Source organism: Astatotilapia calliptera, chromosome 23, assembly GCF_964374335.1.
Source record: "Astatotilapia calliptera chromosome 23, fAstCal68.1, whole genome shotgun sequence".
Lineage (NCBI taxonomy): Eukaryota > Metazoa > Chordata > Actinopteri > Cichliformes > Cichlidae > Astatotilapia > Astatotilapia calliptera.
Window position 1 is genome coordinate 48941219 of NC_137443.1, and position 17444 is coordinate 48958662.

A 17444-nucleotide genomic window follows, 5' to 3' on the forward strand; every position below is an offset into this window, starting at 1 on the left:
TGTGAGGTTTCACCTGAGATTCTGGCGTTTCGGCCAAAATAAATTTATATTTAAAAATCGATTCAGGATTTTGATGAATCGATATCACGTTATCCAAGCCAGAATCTATTTTAATCAATAAATCGATCATCAAAACCCTGCCCTACTCCAGCACATAACAGCAGGGTGCAAGATGCCAGCAGGCAGGGCGTGCAGGGAGCATCATATCCAAGTGGCCGGCATAGTGTACAGGAACATCTGTGCCGAATGCAGCCTGGACGTCCCGAGGTCAAAATGAGAGACGCCCCCAAGGGTGGTGGAGAATGACCGAGCTAAGATCCTGTGGGACTGTGTGCAGAGACTCCCAAACTAGGCGAGCGGCTCCAGCAGATCCCGGGAACAACATCGGAGATCTGTGTCCAGAAGAGCACAGTCCTGGGAACAGCTGAGATACTGTGCAGGACCCTCAAGCTCCCGGGGCGAGCCGGGAATTTTATTTTTCATTCAAAAGCCAAATTATGTCAAAATGCCAATGAACAAAAAAAGGATATTTACCGTAATTGTCGGGCTATAAGCCGTTACTTTTTGCACCAGCTTTGAACCCTGCGGCTTTTAGTCAGGTGCGGCTTTTCTATGGATTGTCCATGATTTTTGTCATATCGTAAGAGGATTTGTTTTGTTTGTTCCGCTGTTGTACGGCACTACGTTGCCTGGCGGAAGGATCGGGGTTCAAGAGTGGTATGTTGGTCACATGTCCGTCCGCCAGGCAACATAGTGCCGTACAAGTAGCGCGAAAAACAAACTTCAAATTAACGCTACGCGTTCAGCGGGAGGCGTGGATGACGAGCGGCGATAAACTTGCGAAAAGCAAGTTATGCTCAACTCCACCGGTGGAATCTGACAGCGTGGAAAAGTGTGAAAACATCCACGATCACCAACGGATTTTGAAGGGCTGGACTGCTGCATGATGGAGAGGAGGACACCGCCACGGCCCTTCTGAGGGTGTTCGACTCTGACACTGACAATGAGGATTTCTTTGGTTTTGAAAGTGACAACGAAGGAGAGAAGAAGAGTGGATGACGAAGCCACCCTGATCCTGTTCGTTTCCGACACTGGAGAAGAGGACTTTGGTGGTTTTAGTGGCAGGAAGATGGTGGTGAATGACTGACTTTTCTTCTTGTTAAAGCCGTGTCACTGCACCTGAGCCTAAAAGGTAGTCCGAATCTATTTTTCTGGTGTGCTGTAGGTTACTGTTATGTACTACATTTGTTACTCATTTATGAAGCACAGCACATGTGCAAATATGTACCCATAACTTGTTTTTCAAAATATTAATAAAAGGGGTGTGTCTCCAAACAGCCATCTCTTTCCTGACAATTCCCTTTGTGCATATTCTCTTACATATGATAAGTCAACATTGAAACACCTGCGGCTTTTGGTCAGGTGCGGCTAATGTATGTACAAAACAGGATTTTCCCCTGATTTTAGCTTGTGCGGCTAATATTCAGGTGCGCTTTGTAGTCCGGGAAATACGGTAATGAGAAGATTGTCATTCTACTAATCTACAGAAAATCATATACATATGTAGTATGTGTATATTGGCTTCAAACAACCAGTACATGTGTGTGTAACCGTGTAGGTCCTCAGTCATCCAGGTCATGTCGTCTAAGGAGCTTGGAAAGAAAGCAGCTGGACTCCTTTAAGTTGCTTGAAGACGTCTTTAGAACTGAAGAAGCTTGTCTTTGGAGTGCAGCATAGTCGTGTGTGAAGCTTGATCTTCACACAGGGTAAATGGATGTTGGACGCACTGCAGTCAGGCCTTTGCTGTTTTGAGGTGGATGACTTGCATTCTCAATCTGACCTAAATTCCTCAGCTGTGACAGCATCAGTTTCAGAGAAACTGCAGCTCCCACAGGCCCCACATCCAACCGTTTTATGGCTGCAACTTTTCACTGGGAACACAAGCAGGGTGTGACAAACTGTGTTATTATGTGCCTCGCTGCTCCGTGTGCAATGTCTTTAGAGGCAGCTGCCATTATGTAATTTGTGGGTAATGACTTGTCCAGGCCAAAAGAAGAATTGAGAGCTGGGAAAGCATTCAGTGGATGGATGGTAGAGGGCGCGTACACACACAGACACACACACAATCATCAGCTGTGGACAAAGACTGCACTGTCTGCACCAGAATGGTGACCCCTCACATGTTCGTTCATAGGTTTAAGTGACTCGGGTGAGCGCGAGCCTTTTAGCTCCTGCCTCTGTTACCTGTTCCTTGCATCATGATCCTGAATTGTGATTGTGTGTCAGTGTGTGTCTGTAGCTTCAGATGAGCAGGCTGGGCTGACGTTTCTGTCTTTCCACAGGTATCCACCTTTCTTTGATGACAATCCATTTGGAATCTATCAGAAGATTCTGGCTGCAAAACTGGAATTCCCACGTCATCTGGATTTCTATGTCAAGTAAGATGTGGGCATCATGCAGGGGATCAGACACACAACCCAGCAATCGGTCTGCCAATGTTGGTCTTTATCGTTAACCACAGGAGTGGCTGTGAATGTTATTTAGGTAGAACAGGCCATCTAGTTGGAAGGTTGGCTGTTTCATTCCTTGTCAGTATGTCGAGGTGTCCTGTGATGCTTCTGTCAGAGTGAAAGCAGAAAGAAACACTGCATGAATGTGTTTACAGTGGAAAACATCTGTACAGTGAGACTTTGCTAAGAACACAGACATTGTGGAAACAATTGTAATTTATGAAACACTAGAAACTGGAGTAGGTTGTGATTGCTGACAGTAAACCCATCAAACGCTGTGACTCCTGGAGCAGAAGTGTTCATCGCTCAGGAGGGCTCGTTTCATTTAAACTTTAGAAATGTCTTTAAACTTTATTGTAACATAGAAACATGTTGACTCGTTGTGTGTACCTTAGGAATTGTCGTGCACAGTCGTGCTCCAGTGAACGCATCGGGAGCAACCCCGGGTTAGCATCCTTCCCTTTGGCATGCAGACTGGAGCTGCCACAGGTCGACTCACACCCGCTCTGATTAGAAGGCCACCTCCTCCACCTCCTGACCCACAACCACCCCAATATGTACTTCAGTACTTATTGGATATGCAGATATATGCATGATGGTGGTACAGCTGCTCAAAAAAGGCCTGCAGGTGGACCTGTTTGCAGGATGTGGCCAGTCGTATCCCAACTGAGGCTGACTGACACACTAACATGACTCAGTGTAAAACTTCAAACGGCTGTTGGGGCCGTTTCCTGAGGGTCCCTGTGGTTAAAGAGGCACTTTGGGTGGATCTGCAGTCACTGATGACACACCTGGCCTTTTTAGACTGGTTCCCCACCCAGTGCACAACACCCATCACAACAGCCTGAGGAGCAGGAATGATTACAGGCACTCTGGGTGGGAGTGTGTGTCACTAAGTTCTAATGCAGTGACTGTGGAGAGGTCACAGCTTCCACTGATAATTCAGCAAAGTCACAGCTTCCCACTCTTAAGCCATCTATCTAGCAGCCAACAGAGGAAGGGATTTTTAATATTCCCACAATTATGAATATCTTTCTTACACAGTCCACACCACAGTGTCCCATCCATCAAACTGTGACAGGCCGCACAGAGGGACACCCGCCGTCTCCAGCAGCTGCTGTTGAATGTAGACAAGCAGACAGACTGGAGAAATGTCCCAGCACAAGAGGAAACGAGTATTATGAGCTGCTACCTTAGGACTTGTTAGGAGCTCATTGATCGGACCTGAAGGATTCTCCTCTACCTCAGTGTCTTCGCTCACAGTTCCCATTAAAGTTCGTTCTAACTACATGAATTATTGGATATACAGTGGAACCCCGACTTACGAAAAATTCAAGTTACGAAGGCGCTGAACGGCAATATTTCTGCCCGTGTTACGAAATCCGCTGGCTCTGATTGGCTGAGCCCACAATGCCTTCCGAATCATGTGACAACCCCTTGGCTTTCGTACTTGCGCTTCGCTGTTAGCTATTAGCCTATAGCCTATCGTTCACTCAAAAGGCGCGATGGGTGCTTCGACTTACGAAAGACCCTCGGGAACAAATTAAGTTCGTCAGTCGGGGTTCCGCTGTTTTGACGTTTTCCTGTAAAACGTCCTCTTGGAGTGACTTTGAACAGCCATTGTCTGTGTGAATGCTTACATGGAAACGCAGAAACAGTCTAAAGTGTCTTTAATTGTTTTCCTTTTGGAAGTCCACGATGCCATAAGTATTCCCATTAAATCAAAATATTTCTTTGTTAAGTGTCATTCCCACAGTTCAGACACAGTGTGACTCAGTCACCAATGAGAAATAGTCGACTTGTCAGCATCCAGCTGTCGTAATTATCAGCCTGCTAGCAGGTGGTTGGATCTGAGATATGTTAGCTTTCTGTTCATCGGCAGGTATCGCGCTTTAAATGGACTGATTCTTATAGAGCGCTTCTCTGCTCTCCCGGAGTGCTCAAAGCGCTCTATGCAACACGCCACATTCACCCAGTCACACCACCGCTATACTGAGTGCTTTCTAACCACACTCACACACACTCACACTCCGATGGATGCATCGGAGAGCAGCTTGGGGTTGGTATCTTGTCCAAGGATACTTGGCCTGCAGACTGGAGGAGCCTGGGATCGAACCTCCAACCTTCCGATCAGTAGGTGACCTGCTCCGCCTCCTGAGCTACAGCCACCTGTGAGAGAAAACCTGTGGATGTTTATATCACATGTTCTGATTTATAGTCTGATGAAGGTGTTGCTGAAAAATGTTCTCAGTTGCTTCAGTTGGAGATTGTCAGATGGACACACCTCACTTTGTCACCTGTAATAGGCCGTCAGTCACCCTTTAATGAGGAGATATTTGTCATTGTGACAGCGCTGGAAAGACATGAGTGGTTGTGTCCCACAGAGACAGTGCTGTACAACTATACTGTGAAGCTGTGGATTCACTGACTTTTCCTTTGTCTTCTCAGAGACCTCATAAAGAAGTTTCTCGTGATTGACCGAGCCAGACGGCTAGGCAACATGAAGGTGAGTTAGTTTGATTTCCTGCCTCCTGTAACCACGTGGTACCGTATGTCTTACTCTGAGTAGGCAGTTGATGACTAGCACAAGCCCGTGGTCCGGCTGGAGCACCGTAATCCTGAAGAAATAGACTTATGCAGAAGGGTTTTTGGAGTTATTGTGGTTTTACGTCTGAATTATAATGTAAATATTCTCCAGTGAGAGCAGCCGCTTCACTCTTCTGAAGAACGTCAAGTTGGAGACATTTATTTCAGACAGAAGTATGGAGAGTTCTGAGGACAAAGACAGAGTTTCAAACATACGTAGGTTTGATGTGTAGGTATGAAACGCTCCATAGACCAACAATCATTTGAAATTCTTTTTTTTCTTATACTACACGAGTGTTAATAGAGGGCGGCTCTTTTTTATGCTCACAGATTTTAAAACAGATGGATGCAATTTACAGTTATGGTTTTAAAAGCCATTCTGCTTAATGAGCGCCAGCTCGTTTCAGAGAAATGTCCAGTTTGTTACAGTCAGTTACCCAGGATTGTATTACTGTGCATTTGAGCTGCTGCATTGATGACTTATTTGAAATTGGTCACTCTCAGTCGGGTGACCAGACTTCCCGCTCTCTCTTGGATGTTTTTTCTGTTCCTTTGTTTGGGATTTTTCCAGCTCACAACAACGTCCAGGAAGTTCTGGAGTAATCTACTCCAGTTTTAGCCGTGTGTTCGTTTAGTTGATCTTCTTTCTGATTTGATGTCCTTCCCGTTCCTCACAGCTGTTTCATTATTGATGGTTCTGGTGGATCCCACTCTGAGACTGGCATGTTTTAATAAATCTCACCATGTGGCAGAAGTGTGTCTGCGTCTTATGACAACAGGAGGTCATGTGACGCATTCATTAGACCTGTTCAACTGCTTGTTAACAGAAATGTCTAATCAGTCAATCAGCTGACTGCAGCCCATGTAGGGGTTGTTTAGATGACCTACTGAAGTTGAAAGAAACATTTAAGAAGCGAAGTGACTTAGTGACTTTGGATGTGGCAGGGTTGTCAGAGCCAGATGGACTTACACCCAGGAAAGTGGTTGGTGCTGCTTTCAAGCTGCATCTAGTAGTTCAAACAAGTGGATTTTCCTTCTGACTTCATTTAGTTGGTTTGATTCTTGGACGTTGCGTGCAAGAGATGTAAACCCTCATGATCAACAGCGTGCTAGTTGTAAGGACGATGTAAAAGCTTGGATACGAGCTCGAGTTCCTCAAACCTGGTCGTCTGCTGTGCTCCTGAACTGTTAGCCTGTAAATTAGTGACCTTTGGGTTTCTCATTAACTTCTAAAAGCTTAAGAACTCATGAGTTCAAGTCGGGGTGTTGAGGCATTCATATGTCCGTAACAAATTTGAATACCAACAATAGTTTTTAATAACCTGACCACGACCAATTAAGCCTTCGCAGCAGCCACGATGAAGAACATGAACACAGCAGAAGAATATGTTCCTCCTCTTTTCTAATGAGTCCTTGATAGAATTACAGGCTGTATTGTGTCCAAGTTTAGTAGCAGGGTTCGTACGGGTGCTTGAAATCCTTGAAAATGCTTGAATTTTAGTGTTGTCTTTTCAAGGTTTGAAAAGTGCTTGAATTTCAGATGTGGTGCTTAAAAGTGCTTGAAAGTGTATATACAAACTATATAGTTGTATGTATAGTTTTCAGGGTTTTTATCGGTTTCCAGCGTTATTTTGTTATCGTTTTTATCGTTAACTCTGTTTTCCTGGGTCTTTTCACGTGTGTTATGAAGAAAGCTTCTTTTTTTCGGTACCGGTACTACTTTTATTTTGTTGTATTTATCCGCGACGCCTTAAAGGCCGGTCCATGAAAATATTGTTGGGCATAAACCGGTCCGTGGCGCAAAAAAGGTTGGAGAGCGCTGTGCTAACATTCCTGTTGGTCGCTGTTTTAATGAGTGTTTGATGGAAAACGACAGTCGCATGATAGGTGAGTCCTAGTAAATCATTTTCCAGTACGTGTACGTTACACATGCTATTTTTTAAAATTATGATTATTATTTTGCTAACTGTCAAACTCGCTGGGGAAATGATTGAAATGCACTGAGTGTGACGCAGTATGGCAGCGCAGTGCAGATCTCCATTCAAACTGAAGTGTGTCAGTGAAGATCAGTGAAGTCAGTGTGACACTGTGAGCTGCTCTCAGTGAAACAGCTGCCTCTCTGAGCTCTGTGATTAACGCCACATAATTCCACACATGATGATATTGACTGTGGCTGCCAGTATTCCTCAGCCTCATCGCTCATTAACAGAACGCAGATTTTGATGTTGGGAGGTTGAACAGTGCACTAGAATAATGACACACTGAGAGTTTTTCTTTCAAAGAAACTGATGAACTACTTTTGTCCAAAAAATGATACGTTTGTCAAGTAAACATTAAAGTCCCCAATAATCCTGGTCAATGATGGATAAACTTTTTTCTTATATTTTTGCTACTGATTTGACAATTTTGTTCTTGAACAATGTTTTCAAATTAAAAGCCTCACAATGTGTTTTTACATCCATCTTAAGTTGACAAATTGAGCTGTGTGATATTAAAAACCAGTCTTAAGCTCAGGGACAAATCAAATGCTGATTACCTGCTCCTGCTCTTTCTTGAGTCGAGACATCAGCCGACACTGCCGACCAGCTGTAGCCTCGTCTGGGTCAGTGCACTCGCACGGCTTCACCTCACTCACGCAGACACATGCGCTGAGGAAGTCAAGTAGATCAAATTTCAGTTGAGTGCATTCTGCACAGAGCAGCAGCAGGAGCTCTGATTGGTCAAATGTGGCATATTAGTGGGAGATGAGTATTGTTCCTGGCCTATCAGAGTTCCTGCTGGTGCACTTTTGGAGTTTATTTCAATTTTCTGATCCAAAAAACCCATGGGTGATGGTGTGTTTTTCTGAAAAAAAGAGAAATAAATGAGGTTCTGCTGGAGGTTTGTTTCTGTAATCATGACCTCGGTGTAGACTTGGCTGTAGCTCAGGTAGAGCCAGTCACCTGCTAATCGGACATTTGGTGGGTCGACCCCAGTTTGTTCCAGTCTACGTGCCGAATATTATCTCCGAGCAAGATGGTAACCCCGAGTTGCTGCGATGCCTCCAGTGGAGTGTGAATGTTGGACTGAAGGAGCGTGGAAAAAAGTGATTGTGTGAATGGATGAATAAGGCAAGTTGTATAAAGCGCTTTGACTGCTCACAGTAGAAAAGTGCCGCTGATTTACCGTTTCCCTTTGACAATGTGTAGTCCTATGTTTTCATTTCAAAACTTTAATAATGCCCGACTTTATCTGAATATTGAATGTGTGGATTAATAATAACGTCATCCTTTTGTGATTGTAGTGCACTTCAAAACTCTATAAAGATTTAAAAATCAGGAGCCATGAATGTGAGACGTTTCCCCAGGAAATTCCATCATTTGTAATAAAGTAACTGTAACATTTTACTTTGTTACAACTGCTGGAATTTCCTGGGTGCAACAAAATGTTACAGTTACTGTAGAATAGATTGGAATGCCTTTGTTGTCACTATACAGTTGTACAATGAGATACAGAGCATCTCCTGTATCGGGGCGAGGTTGCTTTAGCATTTTTCTGTCATCATTATTTAAACATTGCACTTTGCATTTACTCTGGTTTTCTTTGAACAATATTTCAGGCGACTGAACATTAAAGAGTGACAAATATACAAAAAACTGTGGAGTGAGGAAAGGGGGCAAATACATATTCCCAACACTGTGTGTACATACACATCGTGCTGTCTGTTTCAGAATGGAGCCGACGACGTGAAAAAGCACCGATGGTTTAAAACTATTGACTGGGAGGCCGTTCCTCTGAGGAAACTAAAGGTGGGTTTGATTCGGTGTATTTTTCACCTGTTCAGCTACATTCACATCAGGATGGTAAAAAATCTGCTTACATTTTGGACATTAGAATCATTTTCACAATTTTGCTTTTGTGCACGAGTACACCGATGGTTTCGAATGATGCAATAATGCTGTGATTGAATTGTAGACTTTCATTTAAGGACTTTCACATTGCAGACATTCCTGTTTTCTTCAGTTTCTACAGGTGCATAGAGTAATTTCTTAATTATTCAATGGCGAATGCTTTGATGATGATGATGTCTTTGCATTTGCAAACTGTTTGCAATCCAAAGAGATCTCGGTGGAAAAACCAAAGCTACGGGACACATGGTGAAAACTGTCGGGTTCGGTGTTTACAGACGAAATGCTGTGGTGAGCTCAGTAACTACAGAATTCAGGGAAAACCCACGCAAAGAGAAAAAATCTTGGCTCAGTTGGCTGAGTGGAGAAGAATGTGGCAATATTCAATCGAGAGGTGGCTTCAGGAATGTAAATACAGAGGATTTCAGTCACGAGGAAACGATAGGAAACAATCCAGCTCTACAGCCTCTGTGTGGCTTCAAGGGACGACACGTCGGAATGAAATGAATAACCCTTTGAACTGAATTTAAGTCTGTGTGTTATCGCGATCTATTTTTGTAGTGCAGAATAGAGAACTGTGTCCCTGCCGGATGTTTATGGATCAAACTTTGGATGAATTAAGAACACTGCCTGTATGTGAATACTCACTAGCATTGCCCTGCAGGTCCACACCTCCATTTAACACGTTCCTCCTCCTTGTTTCCAGCCTCCTATAGTTCCTAAGGTTTCCCATGAGGGCGACACCTCCAACTTTGATGTTTACCCAGAGGACGACTGGAAAAAAGACCCCCCCGTGGCCGAGAAAGACTTGGAGGTCTTCAAAAACTTCTGATCCCTCAGCCGTGTCTATTTATTAATCGATTGATTTATGTGGATAACTAACAACACACATTGTAAAACTACTATTGCAGGTACTCTGTTGGAGAAAACACTTATTTATCAAATTGGGGGATTTGCATCTTATCTGTAATAATGAACTTCCAAAGGACAGATGCTGTGACGTGTATGTATGAAACTAAAGACATGGTTAGCTTTTTATACTTTTATTTATCTGCTACTTTGAGTTTATTTTATTTTTTGTTTTTATTCTCTGAGCCATTCATATGCAAAAATATCTGGTTCATCTGAAACCAAAAGACTGTTACTTTCTGGGTATAAAACAGAAAAAAAATCAGGTCCTTTTATATAGTCGTGTTTTATAGTTTCTCTCTTTTTAAAATGTTCATGTAGTCATGTTCAATGTGACTGCAGACTGGTACTGTAACAGTCTTCTGATCAGCAGTCATTAATGACTTATTCTATATGTAGTCAGACACTTGGACAGGAAACCAGTAGCACTTGTAAAGAAAGTGCCTTACATCACTGTTTGATGTCTCGCAGCTACACATTTGAATTCTGTGCTGTCAATGGAGTTCAAAGTATAGTGGACGTGGAACGTGAGGTGCTGTTGGAGACAACATACCACTGAACTGTTGTCACATCTAATAATGTAAAGCTGTGTAACATCTCTGCGTTAGGTCTCCACAGCCCAAGGTTTTTGCCATGACTGTAGAGCCACAGCTGCTCTGCAGGCGCTTTGCTGCACCTCACTCATTTTCATTCTTGTTGTCGTATTTTATTTAAAGCCAAGGATGTTATGTAAGAGCCTCATTTAGTGCATCACAGTACAGAGTGAATGTGCAGTTGGTAGGGATACGAATCTAAATTCTCTAGAAGAACCAGTTCCCAGTTATAGTTAGTCTGCCTGCCCATCAACCCTGCTTATCCCCTTGCATTTGCACTACAGTCAGCCGATTTCAGTTCATGCGCCGATGAGGTGGCACAGTTATCTTTATTGCACAAAACCGTGAGAGTGCAGTGGTACAAAGGAAAGTGTGTCAGGACAGAAACAGCTGTTAATGATGTCGCTAACACAACAGCTCTTTGGAGGCGCTTACACAGACAGCACAGCGTGCTAACGCTAAGCTAGCCAAGAACCCAGAGTTAAATGAAAGCATCGTGAATCTGACGCCAGCCCAGCGGTCAGAGCCTGAACATTGACCGGCATCGAAGCCAGCGATGAAGCCTTCATCTCTACCTGTTCATGTTTCTAAAGTAGAGGCACCGTGGCGATCGCTTAAAGTCTCTGTGCTGGTTTTCATCTTTGCTTCGTGTTCATACCTAAATACTAAGACAAGGATCACATGCGTGTCCTCGTCAGGACAGGGATTTGTGTCGGTGTGTGCTGGGACTGTAGCCTCATGTTATTAAATGCTTATAAGATGATAGTTTCAGGTCACAAAGGACTTTCTCCTGGGAACAGTAAACTAAAGCACTTCATTGCTTTTAAGAACGGTGTTCTGACTAATATATTTTTGAGTAATGACCCCAGCACTGATCGCACAGCATGCAATTACTCTGAACGACTATAATGTTGTTGATGTGCTGCTTAGTGAAGGTGATGACTCTAAAAGCGGAGCCAGTGAAAATCAATCGGTGATATTGATCTTATCAGTTCCCGTTCTTAGCATTCGTACAGTCAGTATTCATTAGCATTTCTGTGAACTGTTGCTTGCTGAATATCACAACCATATCAACCTTCCAAAATAAACCTTGTTTATCACGGGTTTTGTGCCTCATGCTTCATTATGAGTTGGATCCATCTCATTCTAACTAAAATCAGCACAGCTTTCTTCCCTGCCTCCAGTGCACATCCATAAAAGGATGGGTGGATGGGGTTGGTGAAGAAGCTGAACCCTACCGAACACCTCCAGGATGAACTAGAAGGGATGTTGAACTCTTGTCAAACATCACTGGCTGACTTCAGAAGTGCTGACTCCACTTTGAAAGTTGACCTTTTAGGCTGTTGTGAAAAAAACGTTGAAAGTAGCAGGAGCAACCTGATGGAAGCCATGATGTTTGTTCAGATGGATACGATGATAGAAGGGTTGTATTTTATTATCCACCGTCCGCAGGATGACATAAGAGTATTTTCCTTTTTTCATTCGTCCCTCGTGTCTGTATCCTGTTTTGTAAACACTGGAATTATTTTTCCTAATTCGCTGTGCAGATGTTGCTCTGAACACAACCTTACTGGACCTTTGAAACATCCTAGCCTATCAATGCCTTTGACTGGAATTTGTTTTTGATACTTGGCTCCAGCATCAATTCGTCTAAAGCACTCTGGGTGGACTGTGTCTCGCTGCAGAAACAATCACCCAATGTCCTTATTACACAGGTTTTCCTCATCCATTTATTTGGATCTAGCTGCAGCCACACTGTCCATAAACAAGTTTTTTTTCTGATTGCTGTTTTTGTTTTTACAACTCAAATTGTTCCAGAGCTTGTGGCACACCCTGAAGACATTTTAAAAACACGTTTTAAAGGTGAAAAGTAGCTCCTGTGAAATGAGTTAGCGAGAGTCATTTGTCAGATAAGGCCAAGATACCCCCTCATGTCCACGTAGGTCTGCAAAAGTCCAGACAGCTAGAAGGATACCAGAATAGTGGAGCTGTTGGCGAGCCATGTATCTCATGATGGTAAGCTTTTCTCGTTGCACTTTTGTGTTATACGGACAAACAAAGCTGCTTTTCTGTCGTAACAGCGACGTTATGTGGTTCAGGACCTTACAGAAGTAGACGAAAGTCCGCTCTTCAAGCTCGCAGATGACTTATTCATTGTTTATCAGTCCAATGTCAGTTGCAGTGGACTCCAGACATTGCAACTCTAAATTAGATAAACTGATAAGAAAATGATTGGATCCAAGTGTCTCGAGCACCTGAGACCTGCTGTCAGGCAGAGAGCACCTGTCCCCTGCGTCACCTGTCCCCTGCGTCACCTGTCCCCTGCGTCACCTGTCCCCTGCGTCACCTGTCCCCTGCAGTTATAAAATGACATGTTTGCTTACATTTATTTATTTAAAATAAATGAGAAATTCTCATTCCTGTGAATAAGTCCTCAAGAGAAGTGGAAACATCAGAGATTTAACTTCAGTGAACTGAAATCTAACTTTAGATCCTTCAGACTCAGGTCACTGCATCTGTAAGACTGCACATAGATCTACTGAAGGTTTTCCAGAACATTATCACACATGGATGAATTCTGAGGTGGACCTTTTAAAGGAGACTCTTAGTGATTCAGTGACAGTCTGTTAGCTATGGATGAATGAAAACCCAAACTCCTGAGCCACATAATAAAGAAGCAGCTCTGTTAGGCCGCTGAAGGGAAGGACCACTGCAAACCAACTCAGAGCTCCCATTCAGTGAATGGTTTGATTAAAATGATAAGGATCATGTTCTTTGACGGTCCTAGTCATGTCCACTTGTTAAACAACACTAAAAGTAGTGTCCACCCTCCGGGACGATGCCAGAAAATTCAAGAATCGGCGACTGCATGCTGTAACCTGGCACCTTACCTTTACCTTTATGGACACGCCTGTGCTGTAATCACCTGAGCTTAAATGTGTTGTTGACATTTGTGTTATTGTCTTGATACTTATCAGAGTGTATGATTGAATTATGCTGTTTATGGGCATCATTTTACAAAGAGCTTTGTGTCCTGTTAAGTAGTTTTTCTAAATAGAAACATCCGCATGCTTTAAAATACCTGAAGTGTCACACCAATCTGTATTCACAGGTTTTTCTCTTTGCTGTACCCCTGCTGCATTTCAAGCTTTGTTTTCTTACCCGACGAGTGTACATGTTCTGTCCAGTCCTGGGACATTGTGTCTTACACAGCAATATATTGTTTAAAATGTCAACCTTTGTCTTGGAAATATGTTTTCTGGTGCAAATATGCATTGTTTTCTACCCAATACGTAGCAATGCCTTTTCATTTCCATGAATTCTAGTTATACCTTTAGCTCTGAAGCCTGAGTGAAGTTTTAAACTGTCGAAACAAGTGGAGTTTATAAAGAAGCATGTTTTGTCCTGCTTGGTTTATTTTACACTCACCTGTGCGGCGTCCTTCAGCCACCCAGCAGCCTCTGAAGGTTAGTCGCCTGCCTGTGTAGTCAAGCAAACCTTTTGCATTCACAAAATGGAAATCTGACATTTGGGAAGTGAAGCCTTCATTGCTGTTTGACGTTTCTCGGGTCCAGGCCTTCATGAAAATACCGTCAGTCCACTCAGGAGACACCAGCATCCATCTAGAACAAAGCAGACAACACAGTCAGTGTTTTCGTTTCCAAACCTCCGCCACACATACTCCAGTTTGATTTAAAATATTAAATGGAATCGTTTGAACTGAAACTTGATTCTTTATGTTTAATAAGTGTTTTCTTGCCATATTTTTCCTTGGTCCTAACCGTTCCTGCAGTAATATTAATAGGTGCCCATATGCCACAGAAATTGGTCATTGAAACATGTCAGTACATGAAAGTAAACATGGACAAACCAGGAGGATCGTTTGAGCCACAGAAGAGAAATGCAGGGGTTACTTCTACAGACGGGTGCTACTGCATCAAAAGTTTAACTGAGCATCATAACATTAGATTTTTCTTAGTAGTTGGAAAAAACAATTATGTTATAAAACATTATGTCTGGTTAAAGTGTGTGTGAACTTTAAGGATGTGGGATTGTTACATGTGTGAATTTTCTGTTGCAACTTATTACCTGGAAGAGTTTTTCTAAGTAAGACTGATGACAACAGAAATGTTGACAGAACTGCCATTTCTTTTGGTGCTGGGAAGAGTCGAACGCTATAGTCCCCTCATCCTTTCTTCAGGCTGTTCACATTTCGGTGATTCAAGACAAAGTAAAGGAAGCGAGGTACTGCAATTTATTATTATCCCATTCTTACAGAATCTCAGCTGGAGACATTCTAGTGCTACGGCTGGTATGTGTGATGTGTGCACGCTTCTTGTCGGGCATATTTGTCATAGCAGGAACACTGTGATAGTGTAAAGGAAGAAACGCTCCAGTCTTAATAGAAATCCAGTCCAGCTCATTTGTAGTACATTGGTTTGTGTTCTGATATCAACTGTGAAGCCTACCCACCATCAGCGTTCCCTATATGTTAATGTTAAATGTGCACAAACTCATTTCCTCTCAGGACATTTCCAAAAGCAGTTTGGCTGTCTCCTGCACTACTACCTGCTTGTTGTTTTTTATTGAATCATAGCCGTGACGGTAACTTCCTGAGTTGACATTATGGGACGTTTCATCCTTCATCCAAGCATCTTCTTCAGTCTTATAAACAGTACATTTGCATAATGACTGAAACTAACACATCTGACCAACACGCTATGAGGTCAGGTTCTTGATTATTAATATGCAAATTCTCATGACCATTGATCAACAACCACTGATCAAAGCTCATTGATCAATGTCCATGAGTCCCATGCTCAGAGAGTGTACGATGGTGACAGATGTACCCTTAGGCCCCTCCTCCATCCAGAGATGTTTTTCCCTTTTCACGTAAATGGCTGGACAGACCAGAAAATGTTGCCCACAGTGAATACTGATTGACTTCCTTTGTTAATGTAGGTGTTAGTACAGTATAATGGAAAGCCTTTGCCTTGCATTATCCAGCATACTGTATTTCAAAGTTTTCAGAGTGCATGGATGTGATCCTCAAGTACATCGTTTCTTATTTTAGTACTTACACTGCGGAGTGCGATAGTCCAAAATTCCAGTGTTTTAACATCTGCCTTTAATCAAATAATTTACAGTTCATAGTTTTTTGTTCTGTTTTATTCATTAAAATTTTAAATGAAGTCTCTAAAGATTTGAGCAGCAAGTAAATGAATGATGACTGTTGCAGCAAATCTCCCACAACTTGTTAAGAGAGTTTCTCAACAACTCCAGCTTGAAGAGGTAAGTGTTTTTCTTCTCGTGCATAACTGAGGAATGACTTTATTGCTGAATAAGTGCCATAGGAATGGTTCTGACCGCAGATTTAGTCTGCTCGTGGCAGAGACGGAAAGTCATGAGTCAACGCTGAGTCGTATTGCTATTTATTCCTTAGAGACTGAATATGTGTGCTGCTGACTGGAGCAGCTGCCAGTGTATGCTGCTACCCTCCTACTGCTGCTGTAGGACTGATGCAGGTGGTTGATCCTGAGCGTGTCCATTGAGAATTAAGCTTTGTGACAAAAAGAGTTGGTGGTGGTACTTTGGCTAACCGCTTCATGAGGAAACAATCTGACAATCAGTCAAAATGTTTTTCAGCAAAGGTGTGACCATGTTGTTCTATAACCCTTTAAGCCTAATCCTACTTTAGTTACTTTAGTCTTAATTTCCTCATTCGATCTCTTAAATCCAAATGTAGGAGTGGACTTAATGTGCTGAACGCAGTGTTTCATGAACTGTTATGTTTCCAATAGAAAAGTGAGTCACGTTTTGTCTGGAATTCCAGTTTGCTTGGCTAAGTGATGACACTCCAACCACACCGAAGGAAGCCAATGGCAAACAAATGAACATGCTAAGCTGCAAGTTATTGGCTTGAGTTGCGAGAAATACTAAAACTAACTTAAGTCTCTAACATTTCCTATTTTTCCTAAACTGAAATTAAGGACAAACAAAAGCCTCTAGCTAAAAGAGAAAAAGGCTTCCAGCAAAAGGCTTCTTGCTCCTGTGTCTGAATATTCACACATAAAATTTAAATGATATTTACAAAAAAGTTTGAGTCTTGCAGTCACACTGCTAGTAAGTGATGGGATGCACTGTCCCAAGGCTTTGCAGCATGTATTGAGAAATTCAGGAGGTCTTTTATGAAGCCTGTATCGAGGCATGCTTCTTTAAGGGTGACATCACTGATGACATCTGAAGCCTCACTGGTTCAGAAAGGGGTTTAATAATTGGCCTATTATTAAACTGTGGGAGACTCCTACATCCTAAGTATCATGTGAAAAGGTTTTAGAAAGGTTGTTTTACCAAAAAGAGAAACTCAGTCCAAGCACCGAGGAAAAAGTATTATTTCTTAACAAAACGAGAGCCAGAGATTAATAACAAGTGCGATTCAGTGCAGAGAGGTCTATTAATACATAGTGGCACCCAGTGCATCATGGGAATCCCCCAGCAGCCTACACCTATTGCAGCATAACTAAGGGAGGATTCAGGGTCACCTGGTCCAGCCCTAACTATATGCTTTAGCAAAAAGGAAAGTTTGAAGCCTAATCTTGAAAGTAGAGATAGTGTCTGTCTCCTGAATCCAAACTGGAAACTGGTTCCACAGAAGAGGGGCCTGAAAACTGAAGGCTCTGCCTCCCATTCTACTTTTAAATACTCTAGGAACAACAAGTAGGCCTGCAGAGCGAGAGTGAAGTGCTCTAATAGGGTACTACAAGGTCATTAAGATAAGATGGGGCCTGATTATTTGAGACCTTGTATGTGAGGAGCAGGATTTTGAATTCTGGATTTAACAGGAAGCCAAAACAGGAGAAATCTGCTCTCTCTTTCTAGTCCCTGTCAGGACTCTTGCTGCAGCATTTTGGATCAGCTGAAGGCTTTTCAGTGAGTTTTTAGGACTTCCTGATAATAAT

The 17444-nt window shown here is 42.7% G+C and overlaps 1 protein-coding gene across 1 annotated transcript in view; it reads left to right on the forward strand.

Annotated features, from left to right (window-relative positions):
- The window catches only part of prkx (protein kinase X-linked), a 34387-nt gene extending 24366 nt beyond the window's left edge, over positions 1–10021 (forward strand). Inside the window, exons 5-8 of the mRNA XM_026158238.2 lie at positions 2343–2438; positions 4959–5016; positions 8807–8884; positions 9690–10021. Of these exons, the coding sequence (XP_026014023.1) occupies positions 2343–2438; positions 4959–5016; positions 8807–8884; positions 9690–9815 (358 nt within the window). The 3' untranslated portion in view covers positions 9816–10021. The remainder of the gene's footprint in view (positions 1–2342; positions 2439–4958; positions 5017–8806; positions 8885–9689) is intronic.
- The last annotated feature ends 7423 nt before the right edge of the window (positions 10022–17444 follow it).